This window comes from Dendronephthya gigantea, unplaced genomic scaffold, assembly GCF_004324835.1.
Source record: "Dendronephthya gigantea isolate DGI-Jeju-01 unplaced genomic scaffold, DenGig_1.0 000003F, whole genome shotgun sequence".
Classification (NCBI taxonomy): Eukaryota; Metazoa; Cnidaria; class Anthozoa; order Malacalcyonacea; family Nephtheidae; genus Dendronephthya; species Dendronephthya gigantea.
Genome location: NW_021163013.1, coordinates 761,433 through 781,720, shown reverse-complemented (window position 1 = coordinate 781,720; position 20,288 = coordinate 761,433). Strand labels below are relative to the sequence as shown.

At 37.2% G+C, this 20,288-nt stretch overlaps 1 protein-coding gene and 1 pseudogene across 1 annotated transcript; both read left to right on the top strand.

Moving 5' to 3' along the window:
- Positions 1–1,299: 1,299 nt before the first annotated feature.
- Positions 1,300–18,945, top strand: LOC114540744 (annotated as a pseudogene).
- Positions 13,468–16,079, top strand: LOC114540724 (L-amino acid oxidase Bs29-like). The gene is made up of 4 exons (XM_028560854.1): positions 13,468–13,903; positions 14,037–14,198; positions 15,122–15,226; positions 15,942–16,079. Exons 1-4 carry the CDS (start codon positions 13,495–13,497, stop codon positions 16,055–16,057), a joined length of 792 nt encoding a protein of 263 aa, XP_028416655.1. The 5' UTR covers positions 13,468–13,494; the 3' UTR covers positions 16,058–16,079.
- Positions 18,946–20,288: the final 1,343 nt, after the last annotated feature.

Here is a 20,288-nt window from a genome sequence, read left to right as displayed (position 1 = left end):
GCCGCCATGCAGATTTCCTTTTAAATATCTTATTTCTTCATTTAACCCCGGGTTAAAGCAAATCCTTATATTAATTTTTAATCGCATGATTACAAAGTTGAATATCTTTTTGCATAAATATTTTCCTCACCGGCAGAAGCAATATTTTCTAAAATTTTAAAGCAAACAGTGGTTCAGAAGCGCATTAACAAAAATACTGGTTAAATTTAATGCTAATATTTGTATAATATTATTCACGTTCAGCATTATTAGTTCATTTTGAAAATTATTGCTTCCACGCTCTGCTAATTAACATGACGTACCAACCTAACGATCTTTTCCCATCCAAAAAATATAGTCCGATTATTATTTCCTACTCTATAAGGGTTAGTCCATCAAACAGTAGGATTTATAGGTTAATGAACGATAAAATTATGCAATTGATGTTGTTCAATTTCTTCCTTAGTTTGGGAAGAGAACCATTTTGCAACTGTTTGGCCAGATTGGAAGAAAGGGATTAGTGGTGTCGACGTAAAGGATATAGGTATTGTACATGTTACTTCCTATATTTGTTTCAGTGAAAAATATTTATTTCAGTGGGATATTTTTTTCAGAGAAAAACATCGAAGCCCAGGAAATGACACGCAAAAAGGCATATTAAAACGTATTGAGTAACGTTTCGTCGCACTACAAGTGACGGACTAAATACAGTTAAGCTATTCTATCTATTATAATATTATTATAATAAACAAAGTATACAATTACTTCAAAATTTAATGTTATCATAATATTACTATTCATTTCAAATTTAAATGTACCAGCTATACAGAAGATAGAAGAGCTTAACTAATAACTGTATTTAGTCTGATGACGTCGCTGTGACGAAACGTATTAATTAATTTTAATATGCCTTTTTGCTTATTATATGCTGGGGCCAGTTGTTCGAAAGGCGTTTAGGTTAAAACCGTGGATAAATAATTATGTACTTCCATTGAAAAATATTAACATCGAAATATTTCCGCTCAGTTGTTCAAAAAATCAGTACAACCACTAGTGTTTGTAATCAATTTGCATATGTATTCAAATTAATTTGTTAGGCGTATCAGGGGTGTACACGTGACCTTTTTCACGAAATTTGGTTGGGTACAAACAGCATTAATCATCCACAATCCCAATCATTAAATTATGATTTTCCTGGTTCTGAAATATATTCAGGGGATTATTACTCAAAAACAACCAAGGTTGTCACAGATCAATTGATTGCCTGGTTAAAAAATACGACCACTATAGAAGAAGAAATTAAAGTGTGGGAACGCTGGATCAACATTTGGAGCCAGTTTACATTGGAAAGCTTTCTGGAGAGCAATGTTGATGTTATTCGTGCAAAATTAACAAAGGATGATCAAGATTGCTTAAATGTCAAGATGCTTGGCAAACTTTTGCCCTGGTCCAACGATGCAGTTCGTGGATACTCTGTATTTAGTTATACACAACAGCTGGACCGAGCATTGGATGGATATCTTCGCGGTCAGCTGGGAAACTGGTCCTCACCTGATATGCGCACCCTAGTGGGTGGCATGCACAGTTTACCAAAAGCTTTCTTCACGTGTGAGAAAGATCCGTTGGTTTCTGACGATATCGATATGAAGAAACAAGTTTACAAAATTCGTTATCATTCATCATCCTCTCAGCCAAACGACGATTATGTCATTGTAGCCTGCTATGCAAACTCTCCAGAACCAGAACGTCAATACACAGCACGGGTAAATGCACAAATATTTTATAGAGTATGATTAACCTACCAAGTAATACATTTACATATACGATGTGAATTCTGTAGGAGGTGCATCGCCTTTAAGGCTTTTATTTCATGTAGTTTTAACCACTTGTTAACTTATTCTTCAACAAAAGTTTCATATCACAATTCGAACTTCTCCCTGAAATATTGAAAAATTATCAATATGCTTCATATTCATCAGTAAATCTTTAGAAGGAAACTTCACACCCCGCCTTTCGTAGTTTTAAAGGAAATACATGTAAAACATCAGTTTTATCATGATCTATTATTTGATGTAGGCTGTAATCCTCACCACTCAAGTCAATATATTGCGGCAAATTACTTTTGAGCCAATCCTACCAACCCAGGAAGACAGGGAGGCCCTCAGAAAGAATCTTCAAGCCATTGAAGACATGTTTACTGGACCAGCCACAAAGATTTTCCTGCAAACCAAGACCAGATTCTGGGAAGAGGAGAAGTACGACATCCATGGTGGCTTTTCTAAGACCAACCTACCCATCGGTCAAATACATTACGTGAAGCCCGATCCTGAGTATCTCGCGTCCACCAAGCAAGGAATAATTATGAGTTACACCTGGAAAAATGAAGCATTGCTTTTTGGTTCCCTGACCCAAGAGCAGGCAGAGAAGGAGGTAATTGAACAAGTTGGAGAAATTCACCCTGAGATCAAAGAAGAAGGAGCAGTTGAAAAATGCATTGTCCATGCTTGGTACAACCAACCCTCTTATCAAGGTGCTTATGGACTCTTGAAGACCACTCAATTCAACAATATCAGGTGCGTTGTAGTCGTGAAAATATTACATAGGCCTAATACCATGCTCGTTTTAACTGGTAAGAATTATTTTGAATACTGTGATAGGCCGACCAACGAATTGACGATTGAATTCAATATATTTTAGGATTATGTATTTTTTATGGATTATGTACTGATTCATATCAGGATGAATTCTCGTCAATAAAGTCAGTTTATTAACTCCAACGTAACATACTGTTTTTGTAAGGCAGTGTGCTACCATGGACCAAAAGCAAACTGAAACAATGTGGCTCCTCCAACATAACACTTTTCCTTATAACTTCCAGATATTTGTGGGAACCAATGGGTAATGTGCATTTTGCTGGCGATAACATATCATTTACCGCTGGCTGGATTCAAGGAGCTGTGGAAAGTGGCTTTAAATCCGCTTATCAAGTTTACGCACGTCACATGAAGAGAGTTAAGTGCGAAGGGAAAGATTAATTGCACGGATTTGCCTAAAAATAAATGACATTGTAGAAAAACTGCATAGAAAATATCATAATAATGGTTGATAACTATCTGGGCGAATAAATGGTGATAGTTGTTTAACAGTTACATGAAGTAGAATATTGGATCCGGATTCAAAGTTGTCCGTCACGTAATTCAAACATTAGCGCCGCGTTGCCGAATTGTACTGGTCTGTACGGGCATTGACATATGTCGCAATGCATGATTGCGTCTCACTGGTTTAACATAATTGCTGCTCCGCCAAACTACAGGGTGTATCAAAAAAACTGCAAATACCATAATTTGTATGCACGAAATTATACATTAGAATTTCAATGACTGTGCAACTAATTATGCTTCTGGGATTTGAAAATACGTTTCCCAGGGTTATCAAAACAAGCACACAAAGTGAATTAAACTTATGAGTTCGATTACGAGTTTCGATTTGAGTTTGGGCGTACTTTAAAATATGAAATATACTCTTTGCTCTGTTGTTAGCTGAGCCATTCGTAATCGACCTAATTTTAATTCACTCTGTTTGCTTGTTTTGATAACTCTGGGAAACGTATTTTCAAATCCTAGAAGCGTATTTAGTTGCACAGTAATTGAAATTCTAAAGTGCATACAAATTATGGTAGTTGACGTTTTTTTGATATACACCCTGTACAGGGTGAGTAAAAAAAACTGACACATTTGAAATTCAAATTAGCTGGGAACTTATGGCTGGAATATGACAATTCCCATGACAATCAACAAAAACGATTTGATAAAACTGTTCTTTTGTATTTAGAGAGCTTAGAATGCATTTTAAGTCCCAATGGAGACAAACTTTATGTTTTAGGTTAATTAATATGATATGCTTCGTATACCTATGAAATATTTTAAGCAACTTCTGTCACATTACAGCCGCTATAAGACTAATTTGAATTTCAAAGGTGTCCGGGTTTTTTTATTCACCTTGTATAGGCCATAATCGTTTGGTAATAAAGTGATTTATCAAATTAGTTAGTGGCTGTGATATCACAGGAGCCGATATACGTAATAAGCGCTGAGAAATGTTATCGCGTCCAACTGCCTTTCGTGGATTAAGATTGTTCAAGATGTTATTTATATAGGTCACCTCACCTGTAATTAATTGTTCAAGATGTTATTCATATAGGTCACCTCACCTGTAATTAATTGTTCAAGATGTTATTCATATAGGTCAGACTTATCACGCAGTAGGTAATGAAGAATTTCAGAGAGTAAATAGATGTGGAGGTTGTATATTCCATTTTACAGGAGATGAATTTTCGATCAATTAGCTAAAGGAAAAGCTTAAAAAGGCGGGATTTGATGCGAAATAACAGCAGGAAATGATATTTCGCATTTCTATGCAGCCAAACAATGCTTTTGAGGTGTAATGTGGCATGTGTTATAACATATATATAGCTACGTTTTAAGCATCATATTACAAATAAAGCAAATTGGCTCGACTTTTAGCTCTCGACTCTCGACAATTACCTAGACTCAATTCTGCAGGCTGGCCGCGTAATAGAAGTAAAAATTGATATAAAACATCGTTTGGGACTACTCTTTGGTGGCCGCGGCCGCTTAAGGGGTGGCCGTTTAATAGAGGGATAGTTAGGGGCTGATTACATGGAGTGTTTTCAGCCCGGGCTGAGTTTCAGCCCGGGCTAGAATTTCAGCCCGGTTTGAGCTACCCGGGATGAAACTTCAGCCCGGGATGAAACTTAGCCCGGGCTGGAAGTTTTATCATGTAATCGGGCACAACCGGGCTAGAAGTATTGACACGCATGCGTTGTATAATCTATCGCGAACAAAATGGCGTCTCTGGAAGGTGGTGATTTAGAAATAATAGAAGAATCTGAGTTAAATACCTCTAAACAAAATGTCGAAAAGAAAACGCGATTTCGTTGGGACAAGGATGATAAAGTAGGAAATCTTATTCGCTGTTTAGCGAATTATAAAAGTCAAATGGAATTTCAAAATTCGGATTTTGATGCAGATCGGGTGAAGCAATATGAAGCACTTCGAGTAGCGTTGGCAACCATTTATGCCAATGATCCTACGCTATTTGGACCTCCTTCAGCAATATCCAGTCCATTATTCAGTAAGAGTGATGAAATTCTTGACCCCGAAGAGAAGCGGGAAAAAAATAAATTGATAAAGCAACGTCAAGATGAAAAAACCTGATAAAGAAAGGCTATCAACGCGTGCAAGAAAAGATCAAAGAGGTGAGGCAAAATTTTTCAGTTGCTGTTACTACTGGTCGCCGAAGCGGTAGTGGTAAAGTTGTTCTTGACTTCTACGACGAGTTAGTTCAAATATGGGGAGGCTCGCCGGCAACAAAGCCATTGTTTTGTGGGACTTCAACAGAGCAAGTTAATAACAATGTTTGTTTAATCCCTACCTCATCCTGTGCACTTGATAATGTTAATGCAGAAACAAATGGTGAAGATGATGACCAGTTTATTTCATTTGAGGATACCATACATGATGTCATTGGCAGAGGTACCTCACAAAAGAATCCTGGTGGTCTGTCAAGTGATAGAAAAAGAAAACCAGAAAATGCTGTGCCAAAACTTATAGATAAAAAACGCAAAAATATGGAGCGACAATTAAGTGCTGCTCAGCGTGACCAATTGCTATTAAAAGAATCAAAAGAGGATGCACAATTTAAGCGTGATATAACACAGGCTATAAAAGAGTCAAATAGTACATTTGAAAACTCTATGCAACAAATGAGTTCATCTATAGTTCAAGTGGCTCAAAGTTTGACCCAAAGTATGGAAGTAATGGCCCACGCTATGACACAGCAAAATATTCAAAATGGCAGACCTCACCAAATTGGTCATATGATAGGTCCTACTCATATTAACTATGGTGTTCATCGGGTGCATGATCCTGAACCAGATCATGGTGAAAATGTTGCTGACAATTGGACATACCAGCCTTTTTAAAATGGTAATCCTTTTGACAAAATTTTAAACTATATTTTGCTTTTTAATAATTTGGCCAGATCAAGGTAACAAAATGGACCAAATAGTTGATGTTCATGTTAAATTGAAAGCTTATATAATACAGTTTTGTTAACATTCAAAGGCATATCATTAATGTCAATCTCGTTGGAGGTAAAGTTTATTAGTTCATTGTTTATATCTCCCTTCATATTGTTAAAGTGTATAACATAGTTTGGGATTACAATCTAAACCACAGCATGAAATAAACTGTTGAATATTTAACAAGTTGTAAAGTATAAGAGTCATGATATACTTAAAACAACAAATAATTCATTTTTCAAACTGCTTATTGAGGTTTTCAAAACTTATATTAACACAACCTGTTTGACATTTCTTAAACTCAATTACTGGATGCCCATCATGCCCTGTAATGTTGTAAAGTTTTCTTGAAATTAGATTTTATATCATAATTCACTCGCATTATGTGTGCTTACATGTCTTGTTCACAGTAATTATCTGGTAGATTTTGTGTGATGTATTCTGTGAGGACTGAGCGAACAAGTTCACCTTCAGAATTATTGTTAGAGTACACTTTGTCAGGTATATTAGGTTGTTCCTCTTCATCTTCTTGATGTTGTTGAATTTGATGTTGAACTGCTTCTTCATCTAATCCACCCTCTTTATTTCTTTCACAATAGTTGTGGAGTACAAAGCAGCTGTACACAACTGTTGGTATTGATTCAAATTTTAAATCGACTTTTCGGCTAAGAAATCCCCACCGAGCTTTAAGCCTGCCAAAGGCACATTCAATTTGGTTCCTTGCTGATCGGAGCATTGAATTGAATATCACCTGTGCATTATTTGTACAGGCTTGGTACTCCTTCATACAAAACCGAGTAAGTGGGTAAGCAGGGTCCCCTATAATGTAACTTGGTATAGGCTCATAACCAGGTAGTATTGAAATGTAGGTAATGGGAAGTTTGGCACTATTAAGGTTTGCACAGACAGAAGAATTTGCAAAAACTTTAGCGTCATGTACTGAACCAGGCCACTTGCATTCAACATCCATAAAGTAACCCCATTACCAGAAATTTGGGACATTTTGCGTCCGCGTTCGTGGGCAGCGTCCGTTTCTTGACCAGAGTAATTGGTGAAAATTTCATAAAATGGCTCGATGGTATAATTATGCAATTATAATTATGCTTCAAATGTATATGGCCGGATGCTTAACACACTGAAGAATCATGAAATTTCAAACGCTGTGGGAACCGTGGCGGTAAAAAATACGAAGATATTTATGAGTTATATCGGTAGCTATATCACAACCAAAGACATTTCCGACTCCGAACTTTACATCGTCCAAAAGGAAAGTGGTGTATTTGACCAGATTGTAGAGCATGTTTACCGATATTACTATGGTTTATATAGCCGAATCATTCAAATTGGACTTGTATATAAATCGCACTCAGGAACCTAGAGGATTTGCTAGTGAGTGAATATTTTTTGTTATAACTCTTCCTTTCTGAGCGATTTACAGAATTCGAACTCCGAACCAAGAAAAAAACACACATAGGAAGCGTAATTTAAAGTTTTGTGATTAAGCCATATTGTTTCGCATGAAATTTGGCCGCCATGTTTGTTTTTATCCGAATGCAAGACGCCATCTTGTCCCAAATTTCTGGTAATGCCTACTGTCACATACAGCCTGTACATTGAGAGAGAAAAACTGTTTATAGTTATAAAAATCTTGAGAATTTCCTGGAGGACGTTTGAGTGCGATATGAGTTCCATCAATGCACCCAAATGCTTGAGTCATCCCAAATTTGAGCTCAAACTCCGAAACTTTTTCTCTCATTTCATTTACATCGTGAGGTAAGTGCAAATACATTGGACCAAGTACAGTGTTTATAGCATGGCATACCTGGGTGATAACCTTAGTTACTGTGCATTGATGGACCCCAAATGTATTTGCAGTCATCCACAGTGAGCCAGTGTCTTTAAGATAGTAGAGGGTGATCGCTATCTTCTTTTCAGTTGCTAAAAACCGACGATTGGGGGTGGTTGGATCTGGCTTTATGTATGGGTCTAATAATAGCACTAAATTAAAAAAATTCTCTCTGCTCATTCGAAAATTTTTCGTCCAAACACTAGCAGGAACATTTCCGTGAACAGCATTATCCCACCATTGGCCAGTTCTTCCTTTAGCAACCCACACCGATCTCTTTTTTCTGGAAAGTCGACGAATTTTAAGACGTTTCAGTTTTCTTGCCATTTTTCTTTTCTGTGTGCATAAATATGCACACAATAGCAAATTCTGCTTTGCATGGAGAAGTTGATAAAGCATAGCGATACCATAGCATTGTATTATTAAGGTAAGTAGCAATCCGAACTGGAAAAATACAAGAACTGCAAGTTTTTGAATATTTATTGCAGGCGCCATGTTTTTATTTTCAAATTTCGCGCGTAAATGCGCGAGATAAATACCCGGGCTGAATTGCGTTAAAAACGTCCATGTAATCATCAATATTTTCGGCCCCGCTAACCGGGCTGAAACTCAGCCCGGGCTGAAATCACCCCATGTAATCAGCCCCTTAATATTTATTTGTATTAAAAAAATTTCGGGACTTTGATATGTAGCCGTTTAATGGAGGGTGCGTAATTTAAAACACAATTGATTGACATAAGAGCTGGCAGCCGCCTAAAGCACCTTTGTTTTAAGGTTAAAATTTAATTTAGTTAAGCTCAAATTTAGCTTTGCTTGGGCTTTTAAGATATGTAAACTTTACATGTTTACCTAAACCCACTGTTTACCTAAGAACGACAGATTGGACAAAATGATTGATGTCAAGCTTGGAAGGAATTGATATTTGTGAATGGCCAAAAATTATATTTGCTCATACCAGTTGATATTTCCTATTAACTATGTATGTGCATATAACTTAACACAATAAAGCCGTAAGGACTGCATGTAATATATTTAAGTTAAGTATTTTTTATACGAGTACCAACGCGTATTGCACATTAACTCTTTTAGGGGCTAACCCGGACAGAAAAATTCGCCTTGACAATGCTTTTTCGTTTGTTTATTTCATTTTATGTGCAATCATAATCCCTTCAAAGTCAGGTTATTGTCATTCGGGATTTTAACGCGCTCGAAGAATCGAAATAGGTCTAACAACCTCCTTCACAAACTCAGCCCTTGCTGAAAGTCGCCGTAGGGCCAGTTGTATAAAAGGCTATAGTTAACTTTTACCTGTAGTTAGGGGCAGAATTGGAGAATCATAGTTGTGTATTTCTAAGTTAACTAGGATTTAACTATGCAGCGTGTAGTTGAATAGTTTTATACAACCCGCCCCTGGTCTTAAAATAATTTTTACGTGTCATGGCACAGCCCGGGCTGAAACTTGCCATGCCTAGACCCCGGTGTTCCGGGTGAAACTCAGCCTGGGCTGAAAATACACCATGTATTACGATTACATGACAACAACACTATATAAGTGCGCTTTCTATTAAGCAGCCAAAATGGTCAGACCGGTCATATGTTACTTGAAATTGAAGAGCAATTATAAAACTATATTTTCCGCGCTAGGCAGATGTAAATAACGATAAACTCGAATGCAGAGTTCTTGAAACACTCTTAAATACCAATAATCTGACTGTTCCGAAATACAACAGGACCGATCTGGCCGTTTTTTTCGTATAAAAGAAAGCGCCCTAAGTTATTAAGTTTCAACCCTGGCTGAAATTTCAGCTTGGGTATAGCTGAAATCGCGGGCTGTCTGAAACTCAGCCCGGACTGAAATATTGTCATATAACCGCGAGGTATATTTTATTGGCATTTCATAGCTATTTTATCCGTATACGTTCATTTATTTGTATACTAAGATTATTAATACTACAATGGCCATGTAGTCTGAACGCTAACCAAGTTCTAGTAACGTTCAATTCCTTCTATATATATTGTCGGTAACATAACACCTGTATATTTACATGTTCTGTAACCCAATAACTATATATCACAATAGCAATAACGGGCTGAATTTTCAGCCTTGTAGCCGGGCTGAAAAGACCCCATATAATAAGCCTTATAGGCTACTTGTAGCTTTGTACCAGTAACTCTTCTTCGAGATCAAAGTGAAGATAAATTGTAAGACCGCGACCTCAGGAAAGCGGAATAAATTAGACGAATTACGTGAGTAGGAGGAGCTTCGCACGATACTTCCCATGTCCCGAGCCCCGAGCCCGAGGAGTCGCATGCAGAGACCGGATATCCATACCATTAATTAATGTTGACGAAATCTCATTAGCAAAGAAATCGTTCAAGCATACGACGTTATATCCTGGTATCCTTATACATATGTACATCAGATCAGTGTTCGATTCATTTCAATTTCAATCTCGAAGGAGGGCAGACTAGGCTACTGCCTACTGGCGAAGCTATATTTGACCACAGTGCGATTTGACCGAAGACAATTTCCAGGTATGTATTGATATATAAATCCTGTAGCATACATCTTTGGTCAATGTTATACATACACGGGGGGATTACATGTGTATATAGGCTTTTTACGAATCTATGTCATACAGTAGACCAACATTTCTTGTAAAGTTCTGAATCAGTAACTATTGCGAAGCGATAACTTCGGGTCTGCTCATAGCTCGCTCCTTAAAAAAAGAACCCTTTCAATAAAGTTTTATTACATTATTATATTGGTTATCCCGAGATTACATTCATAAGTCATAAGTGCAAGTCCATGTATAGCAATGTGCGTAATTTACTTCATTAAACAAAGCTATGAAAAAACTAAACTTTGAAGTGAAGTGTTTTCGTGCCATATAAGAGGAAAGCAAATACAAGTTCGTGCATACTCGTATACACTTCGCTGGGAAGATCTACCAAACTGTAATCCCGGCTGCTAAGCTTTGCAGTGTTGTTTCACATTTGTCGTATATTATTTAATGCCTGAAGGGCTTTTGTAAGTGTATGCAGTCCTTGAAGCATCAAATTTTACTCGACAAATATTAATCGCAGAAAGCAAAGCAAAGTTTATATTGTCTGTACAAATTCCGATATAACCAGGGAGCAGCGGGGCAGCGTCTTCAAACAACTTAGCATCAAATGTGGTATAACAACTGCCTTTGAAAAAGTGTTTTGTCTATTTTAGGCACTTGTTATACCACATTTGATGCCATGTTGTTTATACAAATATTTGATCGGGAGTATTGCAACTGCATGCGTAAATGGGAGGAGTTAAACTGACATCTTAACTGGGTTTCGTTGTGACTCAACAGGGTGGCCGAAATGATTGAATGTTTACGAGATATTGATACAGTATATATCCCTACCTTGTTTACTTCAATTTCAATATTGAAAATTAAGGCTAAACAATGCTAATAGCTGGTTACCTCTGCACTTTACAAATACGACTGAAAATGTCCAGAAATCAGGAGTGCGTTTATTTTTGCCTCCCGATGAATCTCGCAATATATTCTTCTATTGATGGTTCATGGTATTACTGGGCTTATATAGCTATACTGATATAATGGTATATTATTCGGCTGCTCTACGGAAACAGGCATTAGACCGTAGACGTGCTTCACTGAACACATTTAAAAAAAAGGGATCGCAAAAATCGATCGCGCAACATTTTGCATGCACTGAATGGAAATCCGCCTTAAGCTTCGTTATAGTCTACAGTTCATATCTATTGCGCAGGGCACCAGAGTATGGCAGTGGCCAGGCTAAAAGGTCAAAACAAAATGCGTTAAAGCTATTTTAGCATATCAATAATAGAATAAAGTTAATGAGGAAACGTTCAAATCAAGGTGTGTCTTCGGTTTTGACAAAAAAAAACATGTTTGCGGGTGGCATTTCAGACATGTGTCAAACCGGCACTTCAGAACATTTGTAGATCCAATATGGCACCGCACGCGAACATCGTTTGATCTGCTCAATCCAATCAATTAAACTCTTTTTCCATTTGGCGCGAAGAAACAACCAATAGCATTTCAGAGGGTCGCATAAACACCATGCACAAGCTCAATCTTCTCACTTGGCGAATCGCTCTGCTCAAAGACCCGTGTGTATACGTGTATTGTTTGGCAGAAAACCCGCTTGCTAGCAATCATTAAAACGGCTTCGATCATTAATTCACAGTACAAAAATCCGGGCATGTAGGTCTAGTCAGTCACAGCTAGTGTCGTATATTAGGCTGATTCTCACGGTACCGGATTCGCTCGGCTCAGTTCTCGACATCTTCGTTGACTTTAACCTAAAGACTTCAGCTCGTTACCTTCGGTCGTTGGACGATTATCGATCGACACGAATTATAATTTCAGCTTGGTCATGTCCTTGCGACGGCCTTGACATCACTCATCTGAAATAAGACATCCGTTTACGTCACTGTTGCATCATCGTATCGGCAACAACGCGCGTTTAGGAATGGGCTGCATTGTCAGGGAGGAAATTGAATTTTGCTCTTCCCACTTGACGTCAGAAAGTTTAAACGATTTGAATGTTTATACATTGGGCGGATTCTGCCTCGTATTCAATTAAAATACTCACAGACGAGATTTCTTGTCAGAACACAAGGTGGGTACAATGCATGCAGGCAGTTTTTATGACAATATTATTGCAAATTCATTGCCAAATATAGCTACGTCTCTCAAAAGTATCAATAAACATGTGAACTGGTAATTTGTTGCCGTGAGTCGGTCTATTGTTCTGGTTGTAAAAACATGCTGTATTAAATGTAGATATAGCAGAGTCAAAATTGACCAATTGGAATTATGTATGTTCGAGTTAGCATTGAACTGACTATGCAAAATGTAATTTAGGTTTATATATAATTAGCCTACACAAAGCTAGATCGTCGTCAACCCAGAAATCAGGCTATTTTACAACTTAGAAATCAGGCTATTTCACGTCGAATATGAAATCGGATAATATACAGTTTTGAAAATGCGTCACGATTTTTGACGATTCCATTACCGATTGATTCTAGTTCCTCTTGGTATAGTACAATATGTGAACTGGACTAGATGGTCCATGTTTTCTTTTTCATTTCGAGACATTCATCAAGCCTGTATACATGTGGTAGCTCCATATGTATTGAAATAGTCTAAACTGCTTAAATTATATATTCTTCCTATACGCTTTAAGGTTTTCTTTTTGCTTTTTACACAAGTCAAACTATATCGATAATGAGCTGTGGGCTATATATTGCACCCCATTTACAGTACGCACTATTTCCTTTATTTTTAGGTTTGGTAGGGATGAAATTTGGACCATCTATATTTAAGTCGTTCAAATCACATCATTCGCAATATTATCCGTACGAAAACTGAAATTAAACGTTGTGTAAACGAATAAAATTGGTACCTATAGGTGAAATTTGGTAGACTATTTGGCAGTTTAAAATTTCATCCGTCTATTTTTCCGCTACCGTTACAGCTCTCCTGATTAAGGCCTTACCTTAGTGTCTTTTTCCTATTACATCTTTTCTAGGACAATGGCAACATCTTTTCTTTTAAGCAATACTCACCTTTTAAAGGGAGTGAAAACATTTAAGGAGAGAATGAAAGAACAAGGCACCAAAGTCATTCAACAGAGTGATTATTTAAAAGATTTTATGCTGAAGATCCAGAAAGAAGGATTGAATGCGGCCTATTTAGAGTACGGCGACTGTCCACCTGGCCCATCTCCACCGACAATAAGCGCATCCCAGGAATATGTTCCACCAAAGGATGTTGAATATGACGTGATTATTGTTGGAGCTGGTATGGCTGGTCTTGCTGCAGCGTATGAGTTGAAGAGAGCTGGGCTAAAAGTGAAAATCCTTGAGCAGACTGATCGTTATGGTGGAAGAGTTTTCACTTATGGAAAAGATGCAGGCCTTGCACCTGGTTTATTTGGCGAAGGTAGATTTAAAAAGACACGATTTCAAATTCATAATTGATTAAAAATACTTCACAAAATGAATTTGAATTTATTAGGACGTTAAGTACAAATCATTGATATGGCTACCCAAGCCTAAATTTGTTCTTTTCTTAGCCGGAGCGATGAGATTACCTGGTGGTGTGGATGAACCAAACAATAGAGCTCATTTTTTAACAGATGGATATATCACTGAATTTAAACTTAGCATCAAAAAGTTTCCAAACTTTGATGAAAATGGCATTTCCAATATTTACGGATTGAAGGAAAAAACAGCAAGTATGTGATGCTAGATTGAAACAATTTTAATTTTGATAAATTTCACCGTTCTACATTTTCATAGCTTAATTTTCATTATCCAAATAATCCAACTGCATGATAATGACTTTGATGTGTCTCGATCCTCATTGTCATGTTAAAGTGATAGTGGTTTCTTCACGGCGTCACTATCACGCAATCTCGTTCCCCAGCATCAAGGTAAAAAGCCCAGGGAACGAGGTTGAATATCACGATGTCTGTCTCATTAGGTGATGAATTTGTGGCATTGTCTCTGGGCTCTCCGTAGCGCATGCGCATGAACAAGGCCGCCCAAAGATAGGGGGGACAAAAGGGGGCAATTTGTCCCGGGTCCCAGGTTTGAAAGGACCTCCAAAATGCTACAAGAATGAAATTAAACTATATTTTTGGAAGTACATAGTCCTGTGTCAGAATACGTTGGGTTATTTATGGTTCATAGGGAGTAGTATAAAAAACTAGTTAACTTCTAACTGTAGTTAAGGGCAAAATTCGCCAATGAGAGTCGTGTATTTCTGAGTTAACTAGGATTTAACTATGCAACGTGTAGTTAATTACTTTTATGCGACCGCCCCCCAGGTAATACAATATATATTCGATATTGCAGAAATCTCACCGCGAAAAACACAGGAAATCACATTTGCTGCACTCTAAAATTTCAAATTTTTTTAGGAGAGGATGCCCCCAATCTCACCTAACAGTGCCCTATCCCCAAAAATTTACCATTCTTAACCTCTGAAATCTCAGGCCATGCATTAATTATCGCATTAACATTTACATGAACTTATCATGGCAGTTTTTTGTTATAAATTTTGGTTCCCTAACGGGAATTCAGCCTCGGGTTTCGAGACTCTCTTGGCGGCCCTGCGCATGAAAGTAAACATTATTCTTTTAATCCTTTTTATTAGCCTGGGAAAAAAACCATTTCGACACTGTTTGGCCAAACTGGAGGAAAGGAATTAAGACGGGAAGCAAAAAGAAAGGAGAAAAGGACGTCGTTATTAAAAATATTGGTATTATTTGTCGTATTAGCTTACTAAAATTACTGTATGCTTATTCGTCGGATGATATTTCATTTCATTACTGATTTTGTTAAGATAAACAAAATGGCGGAACGTTTTTTGTATCCAAGTTAAACGGCCCTGGGTTAACTAAAAATACTGAGTCAGAAAAGTAAAAATTGGATAAAAGTCTGTTGGGACTGTATTTTAAACTATCGTGTTTGCATTGAAAATTACGCCGGAAAAGTTCGCCGAAAAGCGCTACGAAAGTTGTACAGTTTTTTTATGCAAATATTAAATATTTATGCAAAAAAAAATAGCGGCTCGTCCAATTTTGGGAACATTTTCAAGCATCACTCCTAAATGTCGAGGTGCTTACAAATAATAATCAACATAATTTCATAAAAATTTATAATTACTTCAAATATCTTATTTGAAAAACAACAACAAAAAGCTATAGTCATCGACCAGTATCGTTTCGGAGATAGCAAATCTTGACCAATCAAAATGCAGGAAAATCAATGGTCACCAGGAAATTTATACTAAATAATATTAGAATAAAAAGCTTTATGTAACTATACTTTTGTGGGGAAATCTTTTTCAGAACTCCTGTCATAAACTTGCTTCGCCCTATAAAATATGGCACTATGCACTATAGTACTAATGCTTCAGAACATTTTAAATCATCGTCGTTTAATCCGTTTCTTCTTTTTGTAACAATGTTTAGGTGATTATTACGACAGAACAACCAGCGTTGTCACCGACCAATTGATTGCCTGGTTGAATAAAACAACCACAAATAAAGAAGAAATCGCAGTTTGGGATCGCTGGATCAACATTTGAAGCCAGTTTACGTTGGAAAGCTTTCTGGAGAGCAATGCTAATGTTATTCGTGCAAAATTGGAATGCGACGGGTGTGATAATCTGGATTCATTAGACATTGACATGCTTGAAAACCTTTTGCCTTGGTCCGACGATGCAGTTCGTGGCTACTCAGTGTTTTCTTACACACAGCAACTGGATCAATCGTTCGTTCAGTATCTTCGTGATCAACTAGGACACTGGTGGTCAGCTGATATGCACACCTTGGTTGGTGGTATGCACAGTATACCTGAAGCATTCTTCAGTCCAAACCGACCGAAACCGCTCAGTTCTGATGATTTGAAAAATAAACAACAAGTTTGCAAGATTTCGTATTATTCCTCGCCCTCTGACCCTAGCAAGGATTGCGTAATGGTAACCTGCTACGCCACTGAAAATGAACCAGAGACTACATACAAAGCACGGGTGAGTCTTCTAAATTACAATTATCATAAAAGAGAATAAAAGAGACGTTCACTAGATAAAAATGTGAGGTTAATTTACAAGAATTTGTTGAAATCTGTGTAATCAATTCTGGCATTTCTCACGCAGGTGCGTTAAATCACAAAAGTCATAATAATTATTCAAAATTTTTATCGCAATACGCATTAAATTAGGGAGGAAAATAATATCAGTTAGCGTAATTAAAGAAAGACTCGGTGTATGTTGATGTATTAATTTACAGTTCTAAATTCTGTGTGTAATTTAAATTGTTTGTATTCAGACCGTAATTGTCACCCCTCAAGTGAACATACTGCGACAAATCACTTTCGCGCCAATTCGACCTGACGAAGAGGTCAAGAAAGCTCTTAGAAAGAATCTTCAAGCAATTGAAGACATGTTTACAGGACCTTCCACAAAGATTATCCTGCAAACCAAGACCAGATTCTGGAAGAGGAGAAGTATGGCATCAAAGGTGGCTTTTCTAAGACCAACCTACCTATCGGTCAAATACATTACGTAAAGCCCGATCCTGACTATCTCGCGTCCACCAAGCAAGGAATAATTCTGATTTACACCTGGAAAAATGAAGCACTGCTTTTTGGTTCCTTGACCAAAGAGCAAGCGAAGAAGGAAGCCATTGAGCAAATTTCAGAAATCCACCCTGAAATAGAAGGGGCAGTTGAAAAATGCATTGTCCATGCTTGGTACAACCAACCCTCTTATCAAGGTGCCTATGGACTCTTGAAGACCACACAATACAACAATATCAGGTATGTAATTGGAAAGATGAATTTTTGAACTGACATATAAACGTCCGACCAAAAAATATATCCTCTTACGTAACTCAGGTGTCATATTATTTACTATTATTCCTGACAACCGGGGCAATTAAGTCCGAGACTCTTCGCCTTCAACTTTCTTTCACAGCGTCTTTTTGCCGAAAACAACGAAGCTAGTTTACCTGTCCGCATGGATGCAAATGGGATGTCAGTCATGACACCAAAAGAGACCACAGACCCGAGCACTTAATTATTCCCCAATTTTGCACGACTTTCCCTTTTTGATCATATGATCTATTATCACTGCATGATCTGATAATACGCTGGACAAACTTTTCCCATCGAAAATAAAGTTAATGAATTAGGGAATATATGATCCCATATAATACTTCGAACCTCATGCTTAGGACTCAAGTTTAAGCCGTATAAAACGACGTCAAAGTCGTTCGTGGCATTGGATTTTCGTTCATGGCCTCTTTTAAGGAGTTTCGAGTGGGGGGACCATTATAATGGGAAAAAGAGACCTCTCCCTGGCGCAACAAAGTATACATGTTGATCGTGGCCGAAGAGGTTACTTCGAAAATGTTTGAAATTAGTTGCTTGATTTTAAAATAATAAGGGAAATATAACCAGGAAGCAGCGTGGCAGCGTCTTCAAAAACTTAGCATCAAATGTGGCCATAAAAACTGCCTAAAATAGAGAAAACTTCGAGAAGTGTTTTGTCTATTTTAGGCAGTTGTTATACCACATTTGATGCTAAATATGGGACATCATATTCTTTCGCCCTCAAAGTAATATCTTTTGCCTGTATTTGTGTTTTCGGTGGGTATTCCTTACTATGTTTCCCCTATTGAGTGTGTGTTATTAGTGGCGGATCCAGGATATTGGTAGATTTTTATGTAAAATTATTCTTTATGGTTTCTCAGGTACGACCCAGGGTCCTATAAAGATTTTTTTTTGCTGAATTACAGGTATTTGTGGGAGCCGATGGGAAATGTGCATTTTGCTGGTGAAAACATATCATTTACGGCTGGCTGGATTCAAGGAGCTTTGGAAAGTGGCTTTAAATCGGCATATCAAATTTATGCACGTCACATGAAGAGAGTGAAGTTGGAAAAAGAGTGAAAGATTAACTGAATGCATTCATGATTTTAGATTTACGGTTAAATATACATCACAGTTACTTTCTTAGTTAATTAGCATGGGTCATGAATTCATTCAAAAGTTAAATTCATCACGTTAAATTGATTAGTTGTTATTGATTGAATTATAAGCAATTTTTTTAAAAAAGATACCATTTCTCTGTCTTTTCTATCAATATAAACCTTTAAAAAAATACAAATCAAAGACGTCAACGTTGTCTAGGGTGCTTTGGCCCATCCTGCATGTAAACAGGTACATTATGGACTTTTTGATTGAAACAACTCTTTGCTGATGAGTTGAACGGTGCATATTAGAGACGCCATCTCCCTCTTTGAAAAGACAAAATTATACCTATTCAAACGAAACGCACTACGCCTACGACGTATGCATTGGCCATGCAGCTTTGATTCAGTTGAATATGCAACAACCGATACTAGCAACGCGAGCGAGGAACAGCTCAAACAGTCTTCATTCGATTGCTCATTGGACTTTGAACACTAATTACTTCATGTTTTATTATATTAAAATTTATAAGAAGGTGGAATATTTTCTGGTTATAAATGTTTTCGTGCGTACGATCGGGTGCCCTTTTTAAAATTTTATTGGGAATACATTTCGTTAATATTAAGAACGGTAAGACTTGATCGTTAATAATTATTAAGAACGGTAAGACATGATCGTTGATATTAAGAACGGCAAGACTTTCCTTTCCGTGGGAATAAGTGAAATGCAAGTATTTTTAAAGGCTGCGATCCGCTTAGAGCACCTAAATCGGCAGTAATTTTTCTGTTATGAAGGTCATGGAAGGAAATTAACTGTAGTTATAGCTGTTATAGGGACAGAATTCCCCAATCAAGGTCGTGCATGTATTTAGAGTTTACTAGGATGCAACTATGCAAAATGTAGTTAATGAGTTTTATACAAGCGGTCCCTGGTGGGTAAATGGCATATAGTAATGAGTTTGAGGGAATTGAAATAAAGGGCCTGTTGAATAGAGGTGACGTGAGAAGTGCATAATTATAATGGAAGACTAATCAGGAGTCTTTGATGTGATGCCCTTTTTTCCTCGTCAGCCGGGGTAACTCACTCCAGGTAAACAGGTCCTTTAAGCATCTCGCTTTCAATTTTACGCATCCATGGGCTCAGCATAATAATAAAGCATTCAAATTATAATAAAATATTGATTTCAATAGACTTTCCTGTTTTAGCTTTTAAGCGCGCAATTCGTGACGGTAGATGATTATCAAGCAACTGTCAGTTGCGATATCTCCCTGTTTAGAAGCGATTTTGCTTGTAAGAAAACGTTCCATTCCGCTATCATTATTTATTTATCAAATTATCAGGATTCGATTCACGGCTTCAATTTCAATATAGAAGGAGGACAGACTAAGCTACAGGTGAAGCTACATATATTTGACCGCTGTGTGATAAGAGTAAGAAGAATTTTCAGGTATGCGTTGATAAATCCTGTATACATCTTGGAACAATGTTATATACATATGGGGGGATTACGTATATAGACCTTTTACGAATCCATGGCATACAGCTAGTTGGCCAAAATTTCTTGTAAAATTTCTGAATCGGTAACTATAATTGCGAAACGGTAACTTTGGGGCAGCTCATAGCTCGCTCCTTAAAAAAGCCAAACACCCTTTCAGTACACACAGTTCGAGTTTTATTACATCAAGGGTTATCCCAAGAGAACATAAATATGTGTCCATGTATAGCTATGGCTATATGTGCGTGATCTACTTCATTAATCGGATCGCCTTGGACTTTTTAGGATATGCGCGCTATATATAAATGGATTATTTTTTAAACAGAGCTGTGAAAAAAATTAAACTTTT